The 22,818-nt window shown below is 39.9% G+C and overlaps 1 protein-coding gene across 1 annotated transcript in view; it reads left to right on the forward strand.

The window, feature by feature from the left end:
* The first annotated feature begins 205 nt into the window (after positions 1-205).
* Positions 206-22,818, forward strand: part of CDON (cell adhesion associated, oncogene regulated) — a 58,502-nt gene continuing 35,889 nt past the window's right edge. The window contains exons 1-10 of the mRNA XM_004689116.2: positions 206-340; positions 2,639-2,911; positions 4,134-4,280; positions 5,357-5,500; positions 6,169-6,456; positions 8,058-8,327; positions 13,283-13,636; positions 18,524-18,813; positions 20,269-20,443; positions 21,976-22,104. Of these exons, the coding sequence (XP_004689173.1) occupies positions 265-340; positions 2,639-2,911; positions 4,134-4,280; positions 5,357-5,500; positions 6,169-6,456; positions 8,058-8,327; positions 13,283-13,636; positions 18,524-18,813; positions 20,269-20,443; positions 21,976-22,104 (2,146 nt within the window). The 5' untranslated portion in view covers positions 206-264. The remainder of the gene's footprint in view (positions 341-2,638; positions 2,912-4,133; positions 4,281-5,356; positions 5,501-6,168; positions 6,457-8,057; positions 8,328-13,282; positions 13,637-18,523; positions 18,814-20,268; positions 20,444-21,975; positions 22,105-22,818) is intronic.

Genomic DNA, 22,818 nt, shown 5'->3' on the forward strand with positions numbered 1-22,818 from the left:
AGTATTATAAGCCAATGCTACTTCAATACAAAACTATACAAAGAAAAAATTCTGGTGACTTCACACAATAGAAGTCTTATTTTATGGTGTTCACTCCACGCCCAAAAATGTATACCATCATGCTCACAGCTCTGGCTATTCAGAGAAGATTCCAGCTGTTTTGGTGCTTTAGATTCTCCTGTTTTTCTCTTGGATGTCTTTTAGTGAGCCGAGGCCTGGTGTTGCTCGGGAAGTCTGTCCTGCCTGCTTCTGTAACCTGGCGCTATGCATCCAGACTCTGGGTCCTTACAGACACTGCTGTATGTGACGTTTGTGATTCTGTGCTCTCCTGTGAGTTCAGGTAAGAGTGGTGTTTTGCCTGAAGCTTTTCTTCATCTCAATCCTATAAAATCAAGCTTTGACTTTACTACTTAATTGACTATAATGGTTTCTAAACACATCCCTAAAATAAGAACCCCTGAGTCATTTAAGGACTTCGATTCATTACTCAATTGAAGGGTCTCTCGTTGCTTCCTGGGCATTAGCAGAGCTTCTCATCACTCTCCCTGTAATTTATCTCTTTCGTTGCCCTAAAAATAAATATTTTCCTGGGCCAACCTGGTGGTGCTCTCTCAGCACAATGAGGCTATCACCAGCCACTGCAGCATGAGTTCTATCTCTGGCCAGGGAGCTGACCCACATGGCATGGCAGACCTCCCCTATTTCGCCTGCTGCTCCCCTCAGCAGTGCGTTTCAGTAGATCCGCCTGTTCTGCTCCCCACTCTGTCTCTGGTGAGCCTCTCATCTCCTACCTCTCTGGTCTGCACCCCAGTTCTAGTATGCATAAATAAATAAATATTTTCCTATTGTACTTTTATCAATAAGTTTCTGAATTTGGTTATTAGAACAGGAATAAAATGCTTATTACTACATACTACCAAAGAGAAATTTTAGAATTTACATATAATAGTACTCAGGTTGGCATGAAGCATACTTGGCTTAAATGACATATTGACTTCAAACTTCATGACCTTCTGTTATTTGTTATCTAATTCTTTTGCTTGCTGAAAACTTAAATGTGTTTATTGTTAAATGTAGTTAAGCCTGAACCTAGTTCAATTACCCCCATATAATTTTTTTTGGATTTGTGTCAAGATTTATATAAAATATTATATGATGGTCATTTATGAGTAGTATTTATAATCTCTTAAAAATACTATATGGCTACATTAGATTTTATAAAGGAAAAGTGGTTCAGTGGTTTATGTTTTAGTTTTGCTAAACAACAACTTCAGATTCAGTTAATAGACACATTTAATCTTTATTTTTGATTAACTATCCTATAAAAGTAGACCCAGGCCCTCCCTGATGGTGCAGCAGGTTAAAGCACAACACTGAGAAGCTAGAGCCATTTCCACATGAGTTTGATTCCCGCCTGCCCGGAGGTGACCACATGGCGAGCCAGACCTCTCCTGACCCGCCCGCTGCTCCCCTCAGCGGTGTACTTCGTTGATCTGCCTGTTCTGCTCCCCACTCTGTCTCTGGTGAAGCCCCTCGCCGCCCCTGAGCCTCTAGCCTGTACTACCCCAGTTCTGTATGCACAAATAAATAAATCTTTAAAAAAAAAAAAAAAGTAGACCCAATCATTTATTGATTTTTTTTTCTCTTTTAACATTTTATTCCACCAAATCAGCAGTATTCCTGTCCCTTACCCCTTTTTTTGGATGGAGTAGGGGAATCCAGATTTATTTATTTATGAGTACAGAACTGGGGTATAGACCAGAGGTGCAGGGGGTTGAGAGGATTCACCAGAGACAGAGTGGGGAGGAGAAAAGGCAGGCTGACAAAGTACACTGCTGACAGAAGCAGCAGAGGAGACAGGAGAGGTCTACAGCACCATGTGGGTCAGCTCCCTGGTCAGGGATCAAACTCATGCCAGAGCGACTGCTGATAATTTCCCAGTGCTGCTCTTTAACCCATTGAACCACCAAGGAGGGCCCCTGTTTTGATATTTCAGTGTTAAGAACTCAAGTTTTAGAGGAACGAACATAACAAATGAAACTATTCCAAACATTAAAAAAAAGTTAAGATTAAGTACCCTATTTGGCCTTACACCCCAAAATGTATGGACTATATTTCAGCATAACTTCCTAACTTTTCTGATTTTGCTTTCTTGAAACTTGAACATTATTTTCTACTAAAGGGAAGGGTAAGGAAGTACTATAACCTTTATTTATGGACTAATTTGTTCTTAAAGCCAAATCTTGTTGGTAATAGAGCAGAGAATTCTTTTTATTTTGAAAGTCATCTTTAAGCTTTCAGATTCTTCTGTTTCTTAAAAATCTTGAAGTGCAATTTGCTATTTCTCATTTACAGAATTGGTATTTTATCTCACTTATAAGGATTCTTACCTATTTCACCTCACTATTAAGTCCTTGGTTAACATGCTGCCTTTTGTTCTCCCAAAATGGACTTATAAGAATGTTCCTTGAACTTTTATAGCTGTTACGCACCATAACATATCTAGATAAAATGTGGGCTTCTGCCATTAGTTAAAGATTCTGATGACATGCATTTAATGCACTCTTCCTTATTTTCCCCTTCCCTCTCCACCCCTGCCCGCCTGCCCTCCTTGCACCTGGGGAATGTTCCCTTGTAGACTTGGCACCTTACTTCAGTTCTGAGCCGCTGTCTGCTGTCCAGAAAGCTGGTGCGTCTGTAATACTGCATTGTTCTGCCAAACCTGTGACTACTCATATCTCATGGCTGCATAATGGAAAAAAATTGGATAAAAACATGGAACAGATTAAGATTCGTCAGGGGACTTTGACTCTCCTTTCCCTTGACCCCTCCCTTGTGGGTTCCTACCAGTGCATCGCTAACAATAGTGTTGGTGCAATTGTGAGCCGCCCAGCAACGGTATCCATTGCAGGTGAGTTCACTTTGGTTCCTGTTACCTGTGCTTTTCCCCGAAATCAGGTAATCCTTACATTTTGAATAGTGAAAAGAACTTGGGCTTTAGGGTAAACACATGGGGGCATTCTCATTCCAACTTTTACTTTGTCCTTGTTTCACTTGGGGAAACGTGCTTGAACCTCGGTGAGCCTAGCCTGTGACTGCATCTGTAAGAAGGATATGGGGATGATTTTGTCATAACAAGGACAGCTTATGAGATTTAAATTTCTTTGCTTAAAAGTCCTTAATTTTGACAAGAACAAAATTGCTGTTGTGTACTTTGACACCCCATTATTTCAAGTACTTCTTTATCTTTCACATTGAATTGTTTTATTTGCCTTGATTACTGAGTGATTTTAATTTATTTAATTGAAACCAGAAGAAAGAAGCAGGGGGAAAAACTGACTATAAAGAAAGGAATGTTGAGTATTGAACTTATGGAAGATCTGGAATGCGTGGTTTTCTTAGTAAGTTTGAGCCATCTGCCTTTCAAGCAGTGATGGCTTCCAGTAATGGAAAACTTCTTTGTAAGGGCACCCCTATTTACAGAACAAATCTGGATTCCCCAGGAGTAGTGAGTTTGTCATAACTGAGAAGAGTAAATGTTTTTGTAGAGCTGTGACCCATGGACAGCTCCAAGACACACACTGGCGGGCCGAGCGCCTGGTGGCAGGCTACTGGCTGCTCAGCACTGGAGATAGTAAAGAGCCCTCCCTGCAGGCTGCGTCTGCAGTCAAGTTCAACTGAAGGGGATTGAGACTACGTCCTACCACACATTGCTTTGTTTTTCGACGAGCTAGTTTATTCCCAAAAATCACTGCAACTGAGTAGCTACAAACAGAATAAAGATGCTTAGGAAAAGTGGGTTTTGATGAAGGGCTGAAGTGAAAGGGTTTATCTCGACAGAATAGGAGCAGTTATGTTTTATAGTTCTTCCTAATGTTTTAAGAACAGTCACCTGTCTTAGAGCCTCCTTGCAGCATTGACTTCTGGAAAAGAGTGCCAGGATTTGGCCCCAGTCCTCAACCACACCACGTCTCTCTCACCTGCTTTCTAAGATAAAAAGGTCATGCGGCTCCCAAACCACCATGCTGCAGATGCTGTTTTTAGTTTAAGTTTCCTTTGGCAAAGAGTATTCAAATTTCCATGCGTTTACTTGTCTACTTATTTGTTTACTTCTCCCTACTTCTTTATTTTAGTTCTTGGTGATTTTGGTTCATCAACAAAGCATGTTATTACGGCAGCAGAAAAAAGTACTGGTTTCATTGGCTGCAGTGTACCAGAGAGTAACCCCAAAGCTGAGGTGCGCTATAAAATCCGGGGAAAGTGGCTGAAACATTCTACAGGTGAGATTTTTCATAAAAAGTCAGTGGCATCCACAGAACAAATGTCCCTAAGCTCTGTGTGCCAGGGACTCTGGATACAAAAAATACCTACATATACTATCTCTACTCTCAGAAGTCAAGAAGAGACTAGAGCAAATAGTTATAATGTAGAAATGATTTCAGTCTCACACCCTCAGGGCTCACGTTCTCAGTTCCCTGGTGTCAGGTATCAGGTCCTTGTCCAGGAGAAGATTGCCCCTAGCTGGTGTCCACAGCATGGGCCTTGCTGGCTACTGTCTCCTTTATTTATCTTCACCCACCAGCGCATCCTACCCCACCCCACAGCATTGTGTTGTGTTAAGGTGTTTGTCGGTTTGTTACTTAATCCCTTTGTTTTGCCACCCGCTTTCCCTGCTGGCTGCTTGAGGGCAGAACCTTTGTCACATTTCCTCACTCTGTATCACCGACAGGAAATAGGCACTCAGGACTTCATGTTGAGAAAAAGATAAGTGAATGACAGGTGATCAGGGAGGCTTGCCCGAGTTGGCACTTGTCTGTGCTTTCGGTGTGCACTGAGAGGTCTGTTGCCAGTGTTTCTGATGGGTTTAGTATTTTCACTTGAAGTCTCCCCTTTATCTGAGACAGATATATTCCAGTGAGTCTGAAACTGCAGAAAACACTGACCCTTGTCTATACTGTGATGTTCCTACATATGCATCTATTAACTAGGCCAGTTAACAGAAGCTAATAATGAAATAGAAGAATTATGACCGTGCACTGTAATAAGGTTACATGAATGTGCTCTTGCTCTGAATGTTATTGTATATAAGATTTTTGACTACAGTTGATTGTGGTTAACTGAGACTGGAAAAGCGAGAGAATGGATGAGGAGAGGAGGCACTGGGACCCTGCTATTTGCTCCTTTTCTTTTCTGTCTTAATAGTCCCTTTTCTTCATTTAATGACTTTTCCTTGAGTGTGTCTTTGCTGCCCGTTTTATGCCTAAATTTAAACCGTAGCTATTAATCTCTGTTGGTTGTAGTTGTGTTGATGTCCTTCATGACGACAGGCCTTAACCACCTCCCCTTCCTTCCTCAGAGAATTACTTAATCCTTCCATCAGGAAATCTTCAGATTTTGAATGTTTCCTTGGAGGACAAAGGATCATATAAATGTGCAGTTTTTAATCCCGTCACACATGAATTAAAAGTTGAACCCATTGGCCAAAAGCTCCTTGTGAGTCGTAAGTATTTGGGAGAATAATGGTAACTGGGAAGAATTCTGAAAAGCATTCCTGACCAAGAAGCTGGGAAATAGAGTTCACTTTTTTCAGATTTTTGTTTGTGTCTCATAATCAAGTCTTATAAAAAATTTAATACATAAATGTATTATGGAATAGTATTGCATGTGTTTTAAAAGTATAGTGAATTTTTAGAAGGGCATTTTGGTTAAGGTGACATGTGGATAACTTTGTCCTTTATTCAATAAAAATAACTTATAGAGAAAATATGATGACAGTCAAATGATAGCTAGCTGAATTATGAAAAATATATGTTTGTTCTCTGTCACAGATAAGATAATAGTGATAACTGAGTTTTAGATGATGGTAGTTGAGTTGAGGTTAGCACAAGTACTAGTAAAAGTACTTGTGGAGAAATCTACATTTCCAAAGTGCTAATTCAGAAGGATCACAAAAACTAATTCTCAACTAAAAATGGTTTAGCTATCACAAGAGCGTAAAGAAGTATAATTGAGCCTGATAGTATAAAGAAGTGTTTTCACCTATATTTGACTTACAAGAAAATTGCACCCCCATTTCTGGAAAATGGGAAGTCTCAATGCTTTATTAAGGGAGGGAATGGAAGAGAATACTTATTGATAGTATCTTTTTTGTTTACTCTTCTTTTTCAGGTTCTTCTTCAGATAATTTTCACATTCTCCACCCTACCCTTCCACAGGCATTAGCTGTTCTTTCTCATAGCCCTGTTACCCTGGAGTGTGTAGTGAGCGGGGTCCCAGGCTCCCAAGTGTACTGGCTGAAGGACGGTCAGGACGCTGTGCTCAGAAGCAACTGGAGGAGAGTGTATTCTCATCTTGCCACAGATAGCATTGACCCAGCAGACTCTGGGAACTATTCCTGTATGGTGGGAAACAAGTCTGGAGATGTGAGACATGTCACTTACATAGTTAATGTGCTTGGTAAGATGCTACTTACTGATATTTTCCAAATCAGGCTGTTTTCCTGGTCTAACTGATGTTTGAGTGGAAGATCCATTTGTGAAATATAAATGAAACAGATTGTCCAGAAATATCCACAAGCTTCATTTTTCTAAAGGATGGCTCAGTTAGGCTTTATTTCTGGGAGGCAGAGAACCTGTCACTTGGGATGTACTTGGGAACCTCCCCCACACCCAAGTTGGTGACATGACTCAGATCTTATTCTTCCTTCTTCATACATGGAGAAGACAGATTAGAAACCAATAGAAGGGAAGATTCTGAATCAGTGGATATAGTATTGAGTTGCAACTAAGAATACTGACTAGAAAAATTCATTTAAAAAAGAAATTGGTCATTTAATTTTCTGTTTTGGAAGTTTTTACCTGTATTTGACTTATACAAAATTGCCCCCCATTTCTGTATATGTTCTTTGTGTCTCCTTTTAGCTGCTTAGCTCCCTGTCATTTATAGCATGATATGTGTTCCTTTATCACAACAGATTTTTTAAAAATAATATAATAATTATATTATAAAAATAAAAATAATATAATAGTTTATTTTGTACATGTGAACATCATTTTGTGCCTTTTTCCACCTCAGTTGTAATCCCTGTGGGCTTCCCATCACCACATCACCGTGTGCCATCACCATAGTCCAGTGCATTTCCCTCTCCCCACTGTTTTGATTGCATTACCCACTCCACCTCCAAAAATGTCTCTGGTATATAGCTGTTCATTATTATTATTATTTTCTCCCCTGGTCCGTTATACTCCTGCTATGAAACCATCTGGTATTTTTCCTTTTCTTTCTGGCTTATTTCACTAAGCATGAGCCCTTTCAGCTCCATCCATGTTGTTGCAAAAGGCATGTATCATAACAGATTTTTATGAAAAACAAAAATGGGTAGTAAGTTGTGTCATAGTAAATATGATTTTGTAAATCTTCTGCATGTGTTTTTTTTTTTTTTAACAAGACTTGAGGTAGATTAGACTGGAATTAATAAAAGCATATGGCAAATGGACTTTAAACTTTAATGACAAGTTTAAAATTTATAATTATTTTATTTGGGCTTGTTATGCATGTCAATGCATGATTTACTTAGGTAAGTAACAGGTGTCTTGATGGATTTAAAGGAAGTTTTTGCTTATTGTACACCTAACCTCAAAGCATCATTGACCATGAAAAGAATTCAGTCTCCGAATAAGCATTCTTTAGTTTTGGTTCGTGTGTACTATGAAATCCGGGAAACGATTACTTTATTTAAAACCAATCACCTGACACAAATATTAAAAACCATGTTTATATATGGTTGTGTGTGTACTCCTGTGTGTTGGGGGAGTTGAGTGGCTAGTGAGAGCTCTAAAAATACACTATGACATACTGGCAACATATGGTTTCTCCTCCTAGAGGAGAGTTGAAATACATTTCTAATTTTTTCTTAATGACCACAGCAGATGGGAGAATGTGAGTAAACAATTTGGTTTCAGCTAGTAGTTATTGGTAGCAAGACTTTTATATGACTTGTGTGATAATTTAAAAAGTACGTCTTGAGGCCTAATGTTGAATTCTATGCTTTATTTCAGAGCGTGCTTCAATTTCTAAAGGGCTGCAGGAGCAGCGAGTATCTCTGGGTGCCACCGTGCTATTTACTTGTGATATACATGGGAACCCTGCCCCCAATCGCACTTGGCTTCATAACGCCCTGCCTATTCAACTGTCCCCAAGGCATCTGACTGCAGGAGATGTCCTGAAAATCAGTGATGTTACCATGGAAGATTCTGGGTTATATCAATGTGTAGCAGATAATGGGATTGGATTTATGCAGTCTACTGGGAGACTTGAAATCGAAAAAGGTAGGTGTTTAGGTCATGTAATCTTAGCAAATTTTACTTTTGTGGTGTTGAAAACTGAATTAATTTTGCTAAAGGGAAATGACACCATCACAATAACAGAATTATGCTAATTTTTCTTTATTCCTTTCTAGTTGTAGCTGGACATTTCCATGAAAAGGCCGCCTTATTTAATCAAGTTCAATAAATTAAAAAAAAATTTTAAACAGATATGACTCCGCTTAAAAATAAAATTCTCTCAGTCCTATTCCCAACCAACCAGATATCTCTTTAATTCGTTTCCCAGATGTTGTTATATGTGCACATATAATCTCTTATACATAATGTGTATAAATACACACACACTTTGAAGATTTATTATTTATTTATTTATTTATGCAAGAACTGGAGTATAGGTCAGGTGTGAGTGGTAAGAGGATTCACCAGAAATGGAATGGGGAGGGGTGGGAAGAGTACATGAGTGAAGTTTAGTGGTGGGAAGTCCACTGGGAATACAATAGAGATGGGAAAATGTACAAAATGAAGAATAATGTAAAAAAAGAGAGCCAGAATAGGGAGCAGAATAGGTGGATCCACTAAAATACACTGCTGAGGGGAGCAGTAGGAGAGACAAGAGACGTCTGTTGTGCCCTGTGGTTTAGCTCCCTGAGGGGGGCGGGGATGGGAGATCAAACTCACTCCTAGTGGCTGGCTCTAGCTTGATAGTGCTGAAACTTAATCTCTTCTGCCACCAGGGAGGCCCTAAGTACATATATTTTAAATGTAGGTGGTAGTAGCATTCTTAACTCTGAATGTCTCAGTTAACAGATGCCTTGGAGATCTCCCATAGGTTCATTGAAGAGTATTTTCATTTCTTTTTCAAAAATGTTGCTTAGTATTCCAGTATATAATTGTAAAGATTGTACCTTCTTGATAACTCTTTTTAATCATTTACCATTACAAGGAGTTTTGCAATGAACATTCTTCTGTGGAGACTATTTTATAGCACATGTATGAATATCTGTAAAGTAAGTTCATAACAATGAAGCTTCTAAACATATAGTAGTTTTGATAGATTTTACTGAGTTACTTTATAAAACTGTTCTGTTCTCCCACTAGCCATGTATCACTGCCTGTCTCCTCATATACTCATCAGTGCAAGGTGTTGTGAATTTTTTTAATCTTTGCCAATCTGGTAGGTTCAAAATAAGTACCCTTTCATTTATATTTCTTTTATTATGAGTGAATTTGGCCAGCTCTTCATGTTTATGAGTCATTTGAATTTGTTTTCCTGTATATTAATTGTTCATTTTAATAATTAGGCTGTTAATTTTTTTCTTAATGATTTATGGTTTTTTTTTATATACTAGAGAAACTAATCTTTTGTGTATGTGTTATATTATTTAAGATTTCAAAGAATCCTATAATGATTTATAGAATTTTTTTATATATTAGAGAAACTAATCTTTTGTGTGTGTGTTACATTAAGATTTCAAAGAATCAACATGACACAGACCAACTTTTGACCTTAGTAGAGTGGATTTAGAAGTGAATAATAAAAAAATACTTTTAAGTCAACATGTAATTTAAAATTAGACTTCTTAATAACTGGGTCAAAAATATGATGATAATAATAATAATAATAATAATAATAAAGTAACAAACCCTGGAAATCTGACTTACGGAACTGAGGTCACCAAGGGGGAGAAAGAGGCTAGCTCAGTGTGGGGAGGGGCACAGTAGACTGGTGGGGGCAGACTTTCAGTGCTTTGGTGGTGTGTGGTTGGGGATACACACCTGGACCTCTAAATCATGTATAGTGTTGTAAATCAATGCTACAGCAAGGAAAACATAGCTGAAATTTAAATACTTTGACAAGGAAAATGCCACAGATCAAATTGCATGGGGTATAGCAAAAATGAAAGTTTAGGAGGGATGATCAGCTTTAAATGCTTGTGAAGCAGACAAATAAGCCTGAAAATAAGTAAGTAAAAGAACAGAATAGAGTCACAGAGAATAGAAGAAAGGACATAATAAATAGAAAGGCAGAAATTAATTAAATAGAAAATGAAGATAAGCAGAGATCATCAGAAAAAATAAAAGCTGCTGCTTTGTAAAGTCTAGTAAAATTGTCAAGTCTTTGGTAAAACACAAGCAATAAAGAATAAGAAGGGACTGTAATCTCTATATGTCTTGTAGAGATTAAAATGAACTGGTGAATTTTATGCCAATGATTTACAAATATAGACAGAAGTGGGAAAATTATTAGAAAAACTATACCTTAATAAAACTCACTTAAAATTAAAAAACAAAAAAAGCCTGAATAAGACTATGTTTATGAAGGAAACTGATTAGGAGTTAAAAAGTCTTCTCACAAAGAAAACATCAGGCCAGATGGTTTTATGACTAGTTTAGCCAACACAGCACTCCAAATAATACACAAACTCTTCCAAAGAAAAGGAAAAAATGGAAATTCTACAGTCCATATAATTTGGGTTCCAAAATCACAAAAGAATGGTATATAAAAAAGGAAAATGAAAGGCCAGTCTGGTTATGAATATAAGTGCAAAAAATCCTAAATAAAATATTAGCAAGGCATCAGTATATCAAAAAGTTATCCCAGTAATCAACCAAAAAGTTTAATTAGAAAATTTAAAGCCATTCATAGTATTTCTTTTTAAAAGATGAGAAAAAGAATGTTATTCTCTCACTACAAACAGAAAAAAGTTTGACCTAATTCAGTATCCATGTGTGGCCCTCATAAGAAAACAAAAAACTTGATGAAGAATAGCTTATGAAAACTTAACAGAAAAAAAAAAATGTAAAGGTGAAATGTTACGGGTATTCCTTTTTAAATCCCTTTTATTCATCATCATACTGGAGATTCTGACCAGCACAGAATAAAAAGAAAAAGAAATAAGAGATATATGGATAAAAAAGAAACTAAATTATTAGTTTACAGCTTCTATGATTGTCAATATAGAGAAACCTCAGTAGTTCGCTAGTGAATACTGTACCTGAATGTGAATCTATAGACCAATATCCTGGGTAGATTTCTTTAGCGAAACAAAGCCAGTGTATATAAGATATACTTAGGAAGAGATTTAATATAGGAAATCCCATGGTCTGTATGCAGGGTGGGAAAGGCGGAAAGCCAGTGGCGTGAGTCAGTTGTGTGGGTAGGAAGGAAGGAAGTTAATGGTGTAAGTCTGAACCTAAGTCTTAAAGCCAGAAAATCAGAAGTGTTAATGTCCAGTGTCTTTGGGGAGGAAAAAATAGCCCAACTCAAGGAGAGAGAAGACAGAGGGCAAAAAAAAGATTGATGTGAATATATTAAAATGGAAACATCCTCATTATTATAACATATTATTAAAATGAAAATAAGCTGGGGAAGATCTAGTAGCATATATAGCTAACAAAAGAACAACCCCTGTATCTGGTATCCACAGTCAGCTCTGAACCATTACAAGAAAGATAAATGGCCTAATAAAAAAATGGACCAAAGGGGGGAGGGAACATGTTCATCCTCATTAGTGCGCAGTCTCTGACCAGTCAGCATTCTGATACCTACTGGGTGGGTTAACATTCAGGAACCTGGTGATGCCAAGTATTGGTTACTTTTGTCACCTTAGAGCTGGACGGAGAATGCTAAGAGAGATGAGTCTGAGTGGTGTCACTCATACATGGAACACAGAGAAACTAAAGGAAAGGTCGGAGAAAGCACGCTGATGACAGACCCTGGAAATTTGACTATAGAACTGAGGCTACTAGAGTGGGGGAGGGGCGAGAACAAAGTGGCAAAGGAGCACAAGGGACAGTGGGAATGGATGGGGGTGCTCTGGTGGTGGGTGTGGGGTGGTAACATGCCTCTACTTCTAAAACACACAACGCAAGGCAGTGTTACTTAATTCAGATAAAGCAGGAAGTAGGGGTGGAGAAAGAAAAAGCTGCGCTGGAGAAATGTCTTTTGTAGTCAATATTCGAGTGTAGGTGCAGGTAACACTAGCCCCAGAGAATCCCTGACACCAAAAGGAAAGAATTGGGGCCAGTTTACACTAGAAGCAAGAAGTATGTTTATCCACTTTCATTCAGAGCAGGTTTTCTCCCAGGCTTTTCATAATCAGATCTACTTACTTCCCCCAATGAATCGACTATTTAAACAAGAATCTTGTTTAGTTCCATATTCCTTTGTACCCTTTTCTTGTTAAAGTCTCAGGTTTCGGCTTCACACATTCTGTATTTACAGCAATCACCTGTATCTGGGATAGATCTTGGAACACTTCCACGGATGACTTTCTATACGTTTCTTTCTTTCTGAAGGGCAGGAACTGTGTGGGAAATGTCTAGGAGCCCTGTAACTATGAAATACTCTTTCATTGACTATTGTACTTGGTGGAAGTTGAGAAGTAGGCTAGCAGGAGAGGGATTCTCTTTGTTCTCATCATCAGAGTAGCCCCCCTTATCCTTGGGGGGATGTATTCCAAGACCCCCAGATGATGCCTGAAACTACAGACTGTACTGAGTACTGTTTTTCCGACATATGGCATGGTAAAGTTTAGTATGTCAATCAGTTTAAGATCTCAACAACAACAACAATACTAAAATAGAACAATTATAGCCATATACTGTAATAGTGAGGCAAATGTGGTCTCTTTCTGTCTCAGATTATCTCATTATATGTATTTTTAGGCCGTGGTTAACCACAGTTAAATGAAACCTCAGAACGTGAAACCATGGAGAAGGAAGACAGCTACACTGTCATTACTGTATCATCCTCACTCATGACCTTTCAAACACTGATTTCAGTGGACGAATATGTCCACCACACTGTGAGGCGTGTAAAACGCTGTTTAGAACCCCATGCATGGAAGACAATTCCAGACTGTTGCTTGCACGTGACGTTGAGAACATTTACATAGTAGGGTGAGATTGTTTGGCATCATGCATGATTGTTTTGTATGTGGATTACTTTCTAACAGGCAGTGGACGGAAGCCAGTGATAATCACAGCACCAGCAAGTGCGAAGGTGGTGGATGGAGACTTCTTTACTTTGTCCTGCAATGCCACTGGAATGCCAGTTCCAGTCATCCGTTGGTATGACAGGCATGGGTTGATAACCAGTCATCCGTCTCAAGTCCTGAGATCCAAATCCCGAAAATCACACTTACTGAGACAGGGGAGCTTGGACCTGGAGCCTGCCTACTTCGTCATGTCCCGGGCTGGCTCAAGCTCTCTGTATATCCAGACTGTCACTCAGGAGAATGCCGGGAAGTACACCTGCGAAGCTACCAACTCACATGGCACCACACAGTCAGAATCAGTCCTCACAGTTGGTGAGTTGCTGTTAGTGTTTTTTCTCAGGTGAACAGTTTCCCTTGATTGTTGGGGATAAAGTTTGTTAAACCAGCCAGCTCTAAATAAGGTGTGTATTTTTCTGGTGACAGTGAAATGTCTAAGTGTGCTTTTTGTGTGTGATTGGGCCTTCCCTGAGCCTCTGTCTCCATTTATGATGTGTTTCTTTTTTTCTTTTTAAAGATTTATTTATTTGTACATACAGAACTGGGGTACAGGCCAGAGGTGCAGGGGCGGTGAGAGGATTCACCAGAGACAGAGTGGGGAGCAGAACAGGCCGGCTGATGAAGTACACTACTGAGGGGAGCAGCGGGCGGGTCAGGAGAGGTCTGCCGCGCCATGTGGTCGCCTCCGGGGCAAGCAGGGATTGAACTCATGTGGAAGTGGCTTTTAGCTTTTAGTGCTGTGCTTTAACCCGCTGCGCTAAGAGGGAGGGCCCTATGATGTGTTTCTTTCACTTGCAGTTGTTATATAGAAAGTTCTCATTTGGGAGCAAACCCTAAGACTTAACTTGATTTCTGAGGTTAATGCTTTTGTGGTTTTCTAAGCTGTTCAAAATGTCATTGCTGATATTTTCCAGGTGAACCCTGGATAAGTAGGCAAAGTGGAAAGTTGGCTTTCATTAAGGATGTAGTCGTCAAGCTGTCAAGCATTACCTGTGTGTCTCTCCCCTGCCCATCGTAGTCGTAGTTATTTTGCTGATGGAATGCATGTTATTAATTCTTTATATTTTGTTGATATTTGGTGATAGTGGCTTAAAATTTATATGTTTTGAAGTATTAGTAGATGGAATGTTAATCCAATTCGAATCAATTCAAATTTGCCTTAAATTTCAAATTCAAGTTTTGTGTCCGCCTTCAGAGCAATGTTCCCAAGGAATAGCGTGGTCATGCGGCGGCTGAGTGTCACAGGGCGTTGCCGCCCTCAGTCTCGGCACCTGAGGTCCCTGCGCCGGGCCTCTGAATTGGAGGGCTTCTTGTGACCCTTGGCGCCTTGGGCTTCAGGTTCCACACATAAAAAAAGTTCATGAAATCAAAGGGCTGTGTTTACCTCGAGTGTGGAGCCATGTTCTTCTAGACAACAGGTGGGGGGCAGCAGAATGTGCTGCTTTTATGAGCTCACTGCCCGGCTGCACACAGGTCTTTCCCCAGATCTACCCTCCAGAGTGTGGAGCCTCTGACCAGTCTACAGGAGCCCTGAACCCAGAGCAGTGGCCAGAGGTCTTTGACAGAGGTGTGGGGATGCATTCGCATGCATACTAGGACCTGTGGCCCTGGAGGAAGCTGGAGGTAGGCAGAGAAGTGGGGAGGCCAGAGACTTCGTTTACATTCTTGTGCTACTCCTTGAATGCCAGAGGTGGAGCCAGTCAAGGAGTTTTGTAGCCTGGTCAGGTTTCTCTGTGCTGCTGCTTGTTTCACCCAGCAGGTGTGGCGAAGAGGCCTACTATTTAGGGTTGATTTAAGAATTTAAGGGGTAAAGTGCTTATAATGGTGCCTGGCAATATCAAGACTTCAGTTCCATCAGAATTATTGCTAATTGTTATGAGCTATATTGACATGTATTATAAAAATGATTTTATAATTAGCCTATGGAAGTGTTTAGGGAAGAAATAGCCACTGGTTGTAGTAACCTGAAGAATCCTCAAATGAAGGCACTTGAATGCTGTATAAATCTATACACATATGTGTGTATAGTCTGCCAAGCAAAAATAAGAGTGGCTCTGTTCAAAATTGTTAGCTGTAAGACAGGTGTATTGCAGGTGTTGCTTGGGTAGCTTTTAGCTGAAATCACTATTTTATGTAAATATATAGGGAGCCAAAGGCATCACAGTGGTAGCTGATGGAACCCAATTCATTATCTAGCTGCCTCGCTTGGAATATGAGCTCTCTGAAGCCCTTAGAAAATACATAAAAACCTTGTTTTGGTCTTCAAGAGTCCCCCTTCCAGGATTTTAGTCTTGATAAATACCCTTTTGTTTATCAGGGTGTAAGGAACCCCATTAGCTGCATCCTGCCTGCTCGGTCCTTATTGCCTCTTGTACCTGCTGTGTGCGTATTAGGAAGATGCAGCTGACTTTCTGAAAGCTCAGGCAGGCTCTAACAGCCCCTTTTGTGCTGTGGGAAGTGGAGCCTTATTAACTTCTAGCATGTTGTTAATCATTTACTTGACTTACTGTAATGGGGGTAGTAAGATTGGAGCAATGGCTCCCTGTCCCCAAGGCCCTCCCTTCCAGAGACTTTTAGTTTTCCAGGTCTTGGATGTATAACTATTTGTAGAGAGAGTTGTAGCTCTTCAAAATGTTAAGTTGCTCTGCGTTTCCTGAATGGTTTGAAATGGGAGTTACTGGCATGAGTGGGCACAGATTGGTTATATTCCCCATTTAATTAGTTCCATTCAGTCATTAATTTGTTCCATTGCTATAGTTATACTGAGAAACTAGAGTTTTATCAGTCTTTTATTGCAAATTAAAAAAAAAAATCTTACCTTTAAAAAGTGCCAGATGTCTCTTCTTACCCTTTCACCCAGTTTTGAAGCTCATTGAGATAACATATGCAGAAAACAATTAGAGTATTAATTTAATTTGTAAGTAGTGTCAAATTGAATATGGGTGCTTAATTTAAATTATTAAGAGTTGGAGAGCAAAATTAGTTAAACCCCCGTTTGCATACAAGTTACAGAGAAGTCTCCTTGCATCGTAAATAACGGAGGTGGACTTTCGATGCTCCTAGAAGCAGCCCTGGCTGTAGTGTCCACTTCTCCTCGGGCTTCTGTATAAACTGAGGCATTGTGGTATTTTAACTCTCCTGAGCCAGATACCACATCCCAGTGGTAATCTGCCTAGAGAATCCGTGAAGCTTCCAGTGACAAAAGGGCTGTCCCTCTACTCTGAGCCACAGCCAATCACCTCCATTCACTGTTGCCTGCTCACCCCCGTCCACCCAGCCCACACTCTGACTCACTCAATCAACACGGCTGTTCCAGGAGCAGTGTTTTGCAGTTGTCTCAGTGAACTTCATTGGTTTTCTCCCATTCTTCCCCCCCCCCCCCAATAGTTGCTTGTTTTCTTAGATGGAGATGCTTCTGGGATACCTTTTCTCTCTTTCAAACAGAGAACTGGCCTTACCCGGTCACTCCTACTTTCTGGTGGTTCTGTACTAAACTGTAGGTCTCCGAAAAATCACACCCACCTTTTACAGGAATCTGACTTCATTGTGGAAAAGCAACTGTAACGTTTCCTCTGCTCTTTTCCTCCAAAAAAGTAGTCAGAAACAGGAGACATTTTGTTGCCAGAATTAGTAACAATATTAGAGAAGCCAAGTTGTCAATCCTTAAATTTATTTTATTGCTCTGGCAATGTTTTTGTTTTCATAAATTGTGTCATTTTTTCACTGTAGCACTCCACATATTCTTCTGCCAATTATTGCTTACTATCTTAGAATCCTGCTTCCTTCATCTGTACAAGTCGCAGTGTTTCTGTCGACCTAGAAAGATTTAGAGAATTAAATGAGACTATGTTTATTAGGTATCTAACACAATGCTTGGCACATAGGAGCTCAATATTTTTTTCTGGATTGTGTGCTGCCTATTTTTCTAGCGCAGATTACTTTTATCTTTGTTCTGTATGCCTTTAGTTGTAAGTATTAAGGCTGTCTGCTTCTTTTTTCTGTCTTTAGATTGGCAGTTAGAAATACGTAAACTCTTCTTTTGTCTTTGCAGTCTTGTTCCATGCCTTGCCTCTTTCTGATTGTAGACTGTTTCCATGTGTAGGATAGGTATTTAAAGTATTGCTACATAACTACTCAAGGGTTAATGACTTAAAGCATTATCGCTTTATTATCTCCTAGAAGTCTCTGGTTAACTGGATGCAGCCAGTCAGTTCTACTGGCCTTGCTTGGGTTCTCGCAAGTGTGCTAATCAGATGATCTTTGGTGCTGGACCATCCACACCACTTCACTCTCAGGTCCTTGTGAAGGCACCACCTACCCTCACAACGCTCTCTCTCCCCTTAATTCATCTATATGTAGCAGCATAAACATGTAAGTGTCAGGTTTTCTTAAGACTTAAAACAGAGCAGGCCCTCCCTGGTGGCACAGTGGGTTAAAGCGCAGCACTTTGAAGCTACCCACAGACTCTTCAGTCTGAGTCCGATCCCTGCCCTGGAGGTGATCCACATGGCCAGGCAGACCTCTCATGTCTCACCCACTGCTCCGCTCAGCATTGTACTTCGGTCAGTCTCCCTGTTCTGCTCTCCACTCTGACTCTGGTGAGTTCTCACCCCTGCACCTCTGGCCTGAACCCCAGCTCTAATGCATAAATAAATAAATCTTAAAAACAAAAACAGAAACTGGAGAGCAAACCTCCCTCCTGCTTTCCATGGTGAGCGCCTGTTACAAGGCCAGTCTAGAGTCAGCCCAAGGCATCCTTGGACACTAGTTCCCCTGTAGGTACTAGCCTGCCTCTCAATCATGCTCTCGCCATTTAATTCACTTTGTTCCCAAGAGGGAGCACTACTCATTGTGTTTCACCAACAATATTTAAAGCTCCATGTTCTTCTACTTAAAGTCTTCTGAGGTTAAACTAACAAGTTGTTCTACTACAGATGTAGAACAAGGAAAACAAATTCTGTAAATCAATAAATGACTGCATTGTGAAATTTCCACACAGTTAAGTTGTTCCTTCATCAACAAGACTGCTGCTAGAAAGTCAATGTTTCCATGAATTACCAAGTAAACCGCGACCCGTTTTAAGTTCTAGGGCTCACCTGTGCTAACAGCGTCAGTGCGGGCAGTTAGATTGCTGTTCAGACACCTTGCAGTAACGGATTGCTTTGAGTGTCCCTTTCTTTCTCTTTCTCCCTTTCTTTGTAGTTCCTTATGAAACAAATACAAAAGCAGGAACAGTCACACCTTCAGATGCCACTCAGAATGATGGAAGAGATGGTTCAGAAACTAGGTTATTGAGCACATTTCCAGCGAAGGAACATTCCAGTGTGGTGGAGTCATCTCCAGAGAAAAATTCCAGTGGTGTCTCAGTCCCTGATGCCCCCATCATTCTGAGCCCCCCACAGACCCACACAGCAGACACATACAGCCTGGTGTGGAGGGCTGGGAAGGACGGCGGCCTGCCCATCAATGCCTATTTTGTGAAATATCGAAAGGTAATGTCTTCCCCTTGATCATCTTCCTCTTCTCACACCTCGCGTGTATAGCATATACTGTCTTTTACATTGGTGGAGTGGTGGGAAATGGGACAGGAGTCCAGGATTTTGGTTTGGGGGAGAGAGCCCAACACTCATGCAGGATTCATCAGCCTTATAAAAACGGTAAGAATCAAGTATGAATAATTTCCCCCCAAACTGAGATTCTGATAACCTGGTACCATCTTGACTTCTTATTAATCAAGCATTTTTGCACTGTGGGTATAAAATTCAGAAAACCATTTTTTAAAAAGTTATTCCTCCCCTTTCTAAGATTGTAGAATACAATTCATTTAGCAGGTCAAGCAGTTTCTATTAGAAACAACGGTTTGAACAAAGTCTGGAGTCATCTCTAAAAGTCATTTGCATTTCAAGTTGTTTCCTTCATTGTATTAAAAACTTGTATTGTGTGGCCACTTTGATTACTTATCTATGGAAAACGGAGGTCCTCTATTAATTGACTTATCAGGTGTCTGTCAGTTGAGTTCTCAGGTGTTTTTTCTTTGGAAACTTGTATTACAGTGAAGTGAAAAAAATCTTTGCTCTTTGTTTAGTGAGACTAGTAAAGGAAAGAATAGGGAACAGATGTAATGCACTTCTGTATATATTTATGGGTTATCACTAGTTCACAGTGCTGTAGATGACGCTATGATTTAGGGGTCTAGGTTCACACCACTTCAGATGTATGTCACATCACACCCAACACAGAGGACCACAGTCCTTCACCGAAGTGAACTGGACCCTCTCCTGCTGGTAGTCTCAGTGCGGTTTGCTCATATTTCATATTCTTTGTCCAAGATAACTTTGGTATTCATCATTTAATAGTTATATTTTTAAATCTAGAAAATTCACATGATGGTATTTGAAAAGTTACCCAGTGTTTCTAATCTGATGATTCTAAATGATGAATTTTTTTTTGCATGAAAATCCATGAACATTGTCTTTTGGCTCCATAACCAGGACACAGGGGACTGGGTCTCCATTCTAGCCAATAAACATTTCAAGATGTGAAACAGGAATGCTGAAATATGTGATACATAATTGTACAATTCATAAACATACAAGCACATATAGTTTATATTCTAATGTATTGTACATCATGTATGTTATATATTGTTATTAATACATAGGATTGTATACTTACTTTATCCTCTCGATGGCCCAGTGAGAAGGGAGTGTTGTTTCCATAACAAGTAAAGGAAATATGCTGTAGAAGGGCAAGTGACTTGCTTAGTAACTTGTGAAGCCAGGAGTCATTTTACAGTCAAAGCTACCAAGGTCTGTTTCACTTAGTGTGGTATGTCGCATCCCAACATTCCTCTAGAACTGAACTGTTTCTAGTTTTTATCAAATGTGAGTGGAAGGCTTTCTAGTCCTTTATCGCCTCTTTTTAACAACTTGACTTCTTTGGAGCAGTTAGATGACGGTGTTGGCGTGGCGGGAAGCTGGCACACTGTTCGGGTCCCAGGAAGCGAAAATGAGCTCCACCTAACCGAACTGGAGCCGTCTAGTCTCTATGAGGTTCTGATGGTAGCAAGAAGCACAGCAGGTGAAGGGCAGCCTGCCATGCTTACCTTCCGAACTAGCAAAGGTGAGTATGGTCTGTCCTGGAGAAGAATGAGCTGGCTGTTGTGATAGCACTTTATTCGTAGATCAGAGTCTCTTAAATATATTCGCTAAATATGCTCTCATAGTGCCATGTTTGCACGGCTGTATTATTCCATCTAAGCTAATATTCTCCAAGTAATTTTGAGAGCTTAATGATAGATAAGGCATTTGGGTAGGTGATAAAGGGAAAACAAAGATGATCAAAGTAATGTCCATTCTAACAGAGTTTCTGCTTAGTTCAGAAAGGTCACACATGCACTTAAGTCTAACTACAAGGCAGAATTCCAGCTCAGCTAATATTTACTGAATTTCTTCGGTGTGTTGGTCAATCAGCAAAACACCTTACCCTCACGCAGTTTATATTCCAGTTGGGAGAGACTTATACCTAAATTCTAAGTACCTTTGGAGGTTGTAAGTGTTAATGAGAGAGGTGAGTCGGGGGGTGGATGCAGAAGTGAGGGGCATGGCATTGTCACTGTTGACGCAGGTGGCTACAGCTGTCAGAGAAGAAATGATAGCAGAGCAGAACCTAAAGAGGTGGAGTGGAACGCCACTGGGGGAAGGAACACCCTGCAGGGGGAATTACAAGTGCCTCGGGTGGGGTGTCTGGTGTGCCCTGGGGTCATGGTAATAGGAGTAAGTGAGGAGGCTGCAGGACTCTCAGGACTTGGCGCAGTCAGTACCCAAGTCACACAACCCTGGTCCATTCTGCAAGGACTTTGACTCCGAGGGAGCTGGAGGGATTGGAGGGTTTTGAGCAGAGTCACAGGGACTCCTCAACCCATGTCTGTTTCATGGGGTGACTCTGGCTGTAGGGAGGGGTCGACTAGAGGAGGACACAGGTGTGGGCAGAGAGACCGGAACATGACAGGTACTATGAAAGACTTGTGGAGACAATGCTGGAGTGCAAAGGAAGGAGACGCTTTCTGTGGGGTAGTTTATGAGGGCAGGTGTGGCTGAAAGCTGATTTCTTACTCTCACCATAAATGGGCAAAAAGACCCCAGTGAGCAGAGATGGCAACTGGGTGGAAGGAGATATGATTGATGATTGAGAAGGAATTAATATGTTGATTTTTAAAAAAGGTTTTTAAAAAAGGTTCATCTAATTGCTGAGGCTGACTAGAATAATGAGTGTTTCTTGCTTGAAAAGTACTTTGAGTTAATTTCATAATTAGTCCTTATTCATAGTGTGAGCTAATCGATGCTGAGTATTAACTATGTGTGTTCATTTAAAAGGTATCACCCATTTTCACCTTTTGCTTCTTGAAATTTTAGAACTAACATGACAGTTTTCCTGTGAAGAAACTTAACAGCTCTAGAATGATGAATTTTATGTTTTAGAATTAAGATTTATATATAATAAAAGGGTTTTTAATTAGGTGTTAGATTTTAGACACTGTAACAGATAAATTCCTTCCTTTATGTCCATACACTGGTTGACTTTCATAGTATCTTTTCTTATTTTGTATATGAACATAAGGTTATGTTACAATGTATGTTCTTTAACCTTTCTAGAGAAAACAGCATCATCAAAGAACACCCAGGCATCTTCTCCACCGGTGGGTGTCCCTAAGCGCCCTGTTGTTTCAGAGACTGCAGAAAATTTTGGAGTGGTACTTAAAGATTCCTCTAGGCACAGTGGAGGTAAAGAGAAGAATCTTCATTTCATTCATTTTCTTTGTTTACAAATGTAAACTGATTAGTTTCAGATTATTTAGGGAGTGGGACAGAACTGTTATTCAGATTATATGCTACCACATAGACCTACTAGGTTTTATTTCAACCATTTTTAATGTCTGCATTCAAATCTCAGTAACCCACTGACATGATCAGTATTTAAGATCACAAACTCAGGTTCTAAATATTTGGATAATAAGTTGTTAGAACTTACAAAAAGGGTTTTTCTGGCAAGGAAACTAAATATAAATAAAAAGCTAAATTCTGTCATGTTACATTATTTTGGTTTCAGGCAATGAAACTCAGCATAATGATTTGCTGTTTGTACATATTGTTGAATATCGTAATAAATCTGTTTACCATCTTTTCTTAGCAACTTTCTAATTTGTAATGCCATATTATTGATTATCATTCCTATACCATACATTACATCTCCTTGACATATTTGTTTTGTAACTGTAATTCATACCTCTGGACCCTGTTCATTTCATCTCGTCCTAAGCCTTTACCCCTGTGGTAACCATCAATCTATTTTCTGCTTCTATGATTTCAGTTTTGCTTTATTTGTTTGTTTCACTTAGTATAATATTCTCAGGATCCATCCATCACAAATGGCAAGGTTTCATTCTTTTTCACAGCTAAGTAGTATTCCCCGTGTGTGTGTGTGTGTGTGTGTGTGTG

Source organism: Condylura cristata, unplaced genomic scaffold (genome assembly GCF_000260355.1).
Source record: "Condylura cristata isolate star-nosed mole 26May11 unplaced genomic scaffold, ConCri1.0 scaffold00025, whole genome shotgun sequence".
Taxonomy (NCBI): Eukaryota; Metazoa; Chordata; class Mammalia; order Eulipotyphla; family Talpidae; genus Condylura; species Condylura cristata.